Raw genomic sequence first — 5,123 nt, 5'->3', positions numbered from 1 at the left:
ATGAAGCGAACAAAGACCCCTTATCTGAGAGAAAGTAAAGCAGCAGATGAATATCATACCAAAGTGATAGATAAGATCCAAAATTGACCGTCCTCTGGAAAAGACCTGTAATGCAAACGTATTTCTTCCTTTTTGTTCCACCTATACACAGTAAATTGCCAATCTAAGACCATATAACAACAGAACATAGTCAATCTAATGAAGATATTCCATTACAAGGTATCATGTAATGTTAGTAAAAGTTCAAGCTCCTGATCCTAGAAACAACATGCTCCCAATACCTAACACAGCAGTGCACACGTTAAGACAAGCCAACCCAAAAAACCCTGCTTCCCTCTTCTTCAGCATGAAAACTTAGTTTTATAGTTTACAGTTGCCTTTTTTTGTTAAAAAATATAGTAATTCTCTCATTTGTAATTCCCTACTCCTTATATTGTTTTGAGATGGAGGCAGCAACTCTCCAGGGGCCATCAGTTCATAGACGTCATTCATTTGGGCCAAAGGACTCCAGGCTGCAACGCGCAGCTCTGCTGCTAGATGGCGCACGTGACCTCTTCAAACGCACCCACGTTTCCAAAACCCTTGAAAACCCAGTGCCTGCCTCATTACATTAGCAATGACCTGCCAAATAAAGAACTACAAATACAAAAGTGCCTGCGAGTGTAAATTAAGTTATAAACGTGGCTCCTCGCCTCGTGCCTGTGTTGCTGTGAAGGCTTGTTTGTGAACTAACTGTTTGTTTGTGTTGTTTTTTAAGTTTCCATGTGATCGCTGACTGATTCACCTGACTTTCGATATCGTCGCAGGTTAGTTTCGGTTTTGGTTGACGCAGTTCAGAGCGACGGAACTTTAGGTTCCAAACCTGCATATAAAACCGACATTTTTGATGAAAGCATGAAGGCGGACAACTTTGATATAGGCTATCTTTACAAATTTATTCGTCTTCCAAAACGAAGAACAGTATAAGAGCATTGGACATATCTTTGGCATCACACGGTAAAAAAAAAACCAAAACAAAACAAAACAAAAACCAAAATAAAAAATAAAAATAAAAAACAAGACACCTCAAATATAAAAAAAATGCAGTGAGAAGACTTCCACAATACAAATCCCATTTCAATATGAACTTCACTCCCTTATTGGCTGTACAAATATAGTGCATACTCTTTCCATTTTACGCATTTGCACATACAAAAAAATATATCCAAAAAGAGTTATTTTACAATGAGCAAAGTGTTATCAAAGTCTTTCAAAGGTCCCTTCTCGACCATCACCAGGGTCTCCACACAGAGTCCGTGTTGCCTGACGGCGCACCGGGAGACACCGCTGCGGGAACCGGCGTGTTGGAGCTATTCGCGTACACCGGGATGACGGGCCCGTTGGGCGCGAAGGCGGCGTTGGGGATGAGGAAGGCAAACTGTCCGTCCGTGGCCGGGACGATCTGGAAGCCTCCGTACACTTTAGTGGCGTCCGAGGGCAAACTGGCTTGGGAGCCCCCTTTGCACGGCAAGCCCCCGTTCATGGGCATGACGCCGGCTTGCGGAGACGAGTTGGGGATCTGGACCATGGACTGGCCGAAGGAGGCGTGAGGGGGCCCGGCGGGGAGCTGGTGCTGGCCGGGGTAGTTCATGGCGTTGATCTGCGTCATGCAGCTTGCCAGGTGACCGAGGAGCCGCGTCCTGACCTCGGTGTTCACCCCCTCGCAGGTGGACAGGAACCGGGTGACCTCGTTCATGCATTCGCTGAAACCGGCGCGATACTTCCCGAGGACGGTCGGGTCGGCGTTCAGAGCCGCTGTGGAGGAAATAAAAGAAAGGATCAAAATAAGTGAGTTGACAATCACCCGAATGAGTTGTGTATAAAAAACATCCGATTGGTCGTTAATAACTGAAATTGGACGAGGATTCCCCTACGGGGAGGATGGGCGTCCTGACATAATCGGGCGGGCGGACAGGACACTCACCGGTCATCTGAGCCCTCTGGAGGTTCCGGAGATGTTTCACCGTCATCTCCAGGATGTCCGCCTTCTCCAGCTTGGAGTGTCTGGAGCTCTGAGGGAGGAATGACAAGACCCGGTTAGTGTCAATTGTTGTTTTTTAAATGTGTATATATATAGATTTATATATATTTTTGGAGGTGTTGGGTGGTGGATCATCATAACGCCACTTTTCTGCTACTCACGTCTTTTTTAAGGGCATCCAGGATGAGTGTTTTCAGCTGTCCCAAACTCTCGTTGATCCGGGCTCTTCTTCTCTTTTCCATAATGGGCTTGGACGACTGCATGACAAAAAAAAAACCAAAAACAAATAAAAATCAACATATTGTTACCGCACTGGGCCCCCCCCCCACTGACCCGCAAAGCCCCGCAGCTCCGCGCGCGATTTCAACCCATTTCAATGCACGGACGTCCGACGGGGCCGCGGCCGCGCAGAGACACGGGCAAGCCGGTACCAACCTTTCTGTGTTCGGAGGCTGTCTTGGGTTTATCCGGCGTGGTGTTCATGCTGGCCGGGGTGGCAGCCACCGGAGACGAGGAATTCTTTTCCATCATATCGGCAGGCATCTTTGTAGTCGAGATATCCCACGAGCGCAACAGCAAAAAAAAAAAAAAAAAACAACCAAAAAAAAAAAAAACCCCCCAAAAAACAAATACGTCCGTCCACCGGTGCAGAGGAGAGGGGGGGGGGACGATATAATTGAAAACGCCCTCCCTTCAAAAAAAAAAAGAAAAGGGATCCTGAGATATACAATCCTTTCCACCGGTGTTCCCGGAGTGGTGTCAGAGCGGCTGCTGGGAGTCTGTCTGCCGCCGCCGCTTCGCGTGGGTCTTATTTATATCTCGGACTGCACGCGAACGGCTCGTGTGAAACTTCCCAAACTTTCTTTCCCACAGTAACTTTCCACCAATCGGCGCGCGGGACACGCGGCGCCGAGGGGAGGACGGCTCGTGGTCGGCGCCCTTCCATTGGTTGTCGGGCGCCGGAGCTCGCGGCCAATGGCGCGCCGCCGGTCGGGTTTCGGGGGCACCGCCGGCCAGCGCCGCCCTCAATCATCCAGTTTACATATTAACACGTCGAGCCACCGGCCGTCCGGCCCGCCGCCGCCGCCGAGGCGCGGGCTCCGCTCGGCCGCTTTGATCACCCCCTCCCCCCGGTTCCAAGGAAGGAAACTCCGAAGTAAAAACGTAACAATAATTACAATAACATCAATAACAAAGCACGGCTATTCATTGCGGTTGTTTTGGGGTTTTTTGTTTTTTTTTTCCAAGGTTTGCTGACAATGCACTTCCGCACAGTGCATATAGGTAAATAACTTTTTAACTATTGGACTCTTTTTTTTTTTATTTTTTAATTAAACGGAAATTCACTTTCCCCCAATTTCTCTCGTTTTCATCGCATTTCGTTTTCGAGAATTAACACACACACACACACACACATCCGAACGCATTAACGCATCTGTGTGTAAAAGGTGTTTTCACTTTATTTGTTTGGTCGACCATCTCGGGTAAACGCCGCACTGCAGTTTGTACGCGGGGGGGGGGGGGGATATACTTCTAACGACAACGAACACAGGAAAAAAAAAAAAAAAACATTTGTTATATCTTGTTTTGCTTTTTGTCTGTACAATTGGCATCCGCCCCTCCCGAGACAAATTCCTTGTTTTTGAAAATATACTTGGCCGAATAAACGCATCCCGATGAGACCCTCACTTTATTCCAATCCCCCCCCCCCCCCCCACTTACACTACACTATAAGGGGTTTTTTGTTTTTTTTTTTTAGGTTTTTTTTTTAACCGCTGTACAAATTTGGCATTTTGACATCTGTCGGCATGCGGGCGGTGTAGTAAGCACGGAGCACGTGCCAGGATGCTTTATGAGGTTTGGCTGGCGGGCTTGGGGTGGCGGTGGTGGTTTACATTAGAGGGAAGGTAAATAGCAGCTGCCGGGTTAAGAGCCTGGGAAAACCACGCCCACCGAGAGCCCGAGCGGGCTATCGGAATGTGAGCCAGAGCCGGGGAGCGCACGATCCGTGCGTCGCCCAGCCTGTGGTCGAGCGAGCTTTTTGGGGTTTTTTTTTTGTTCTCCTTTTCTTCCACAGACATAACAGTTCAGGCCATAACTTTATTTCCCTTATCTTTATCACAACTCGAGGGAGAGAGAGAGAGAGAGAGAGAGAGAGAGAGAGACGACGCACACACCCGAGCGGTAAATGTCATTGCGCAATTTACATGTTTTTTTTTTTGTTTTTTTGGGGGGCAGACAGCGCTTAAAATATTGTTGATTGTGTGTGGTCAAACAGGAACACAAATCAAAAGTCAATGGGTGTGACCCATTTGTGCCACTGAATCGATGCGAATCGCGATAACAGTCTCGAATGAGAAAAAAAAAAAGAATCAAAATGATTTGTATTTGATTATAATAAAAATGTTATTCCCGGGAAAATTGAAGTGCGCGCTCTCCTGCGTGTGTGATACGCGTAGCCCCAGCTGCTGCGGAGCCCCGCGACACGTGGCGCGCAAGCGGCCGGGGGAAGGCGCGCCTCTGGCCGGCCTGCCGCCGGGACGCTGCTCGGCTTGGCCGCAAGATCAGGAATGTGATAGGCAGCGCGGAACAACACAGGCTGCACAGCGGCTTCGGAACCCAGCACGCATGGGACATAGGAATGCAACGTCGCACATGGGTTTATCTTTTAACAAATATGAGTGTAATTGAGTAGATAGATGATAGACACTTTATGAGAGGGACATTTCAGAATAGGATTGCACTTTATTCTTTATTAAGAAAGTGTGCAGTTGCAGTGTGCGTAACGTTGCCTTTAGCAAGATGGACCGCTAGTTTGTATTGTGAATTCCCTGCAATATTCCCCTTTTCTTTAGATTCATTGCTGTAGACTGCACACCTGGGTCATTTTACCCACAAAACGCAACTAAAGGCGTTCCAAAGCAAAAGACATTGATGCGAAGGACACAAAGTGTGGGTTTTTGGAAACGCTCTCCGCCTGAATGACTTTCTCACGCTCAAGTTGCAAGAGGTCTCCGGCTCCGCATTGAGACGCGGAGCGGCGAGTCTCTCGGTCCCTCCCTCTTCCCGGGAGTCGAGCGTCTTATCGGGTGCACCTGGCCGC

The 5,123-nt window shown here is 48.4% G+C and overlaps 1 protein-coding gene across 1 annotated transcript; it reads right to left on the bottom strand.

The window, feature by feature from the left end:
* Window positions 1-920: 920 nt before the first annotated feature.
* her6 (hairy-related 6) lies at window positions 921-2,718 on the bottom strand. The gene is made up of 4 exons (XM_080011429.1): window positions 2,456-2,718; window positions 2,182-2,277; window positions 1,964-2,051; window positions 921-1,794 (listed from the first exon to the last, which is right to left on the bottom strand). The coding sequence occupies exons 1-4, from the start codon at window positions 2,561-2,563 to the stop codon at window positions 1,271-1,273; spliced, it is 816 nt and encodes a 271-aa protein (XP_079867555.1). The 5' UTR covers window positions 2,564-2,718; the 3' UTR covers window positions 921-1,270.
* Window positions 2,719-5,123: the final 2,405 nt, after the last annotated feature.

This window comes from Zeus faber (genome assembly GCF_960531495.2).
Source record: "Zeus faber genome assembly, chromosome: 1".
Lineage (NCBI taxonomy): Eukaryota > Metazoa > Chordata > Actinopteri > Zeiformes > Zeidae > Zeus > Zeus faber.
Note: the sequence above shows the minus strand (reverse complement) of the source record. Positions and strands in the feature narration are given on the sequence as shown.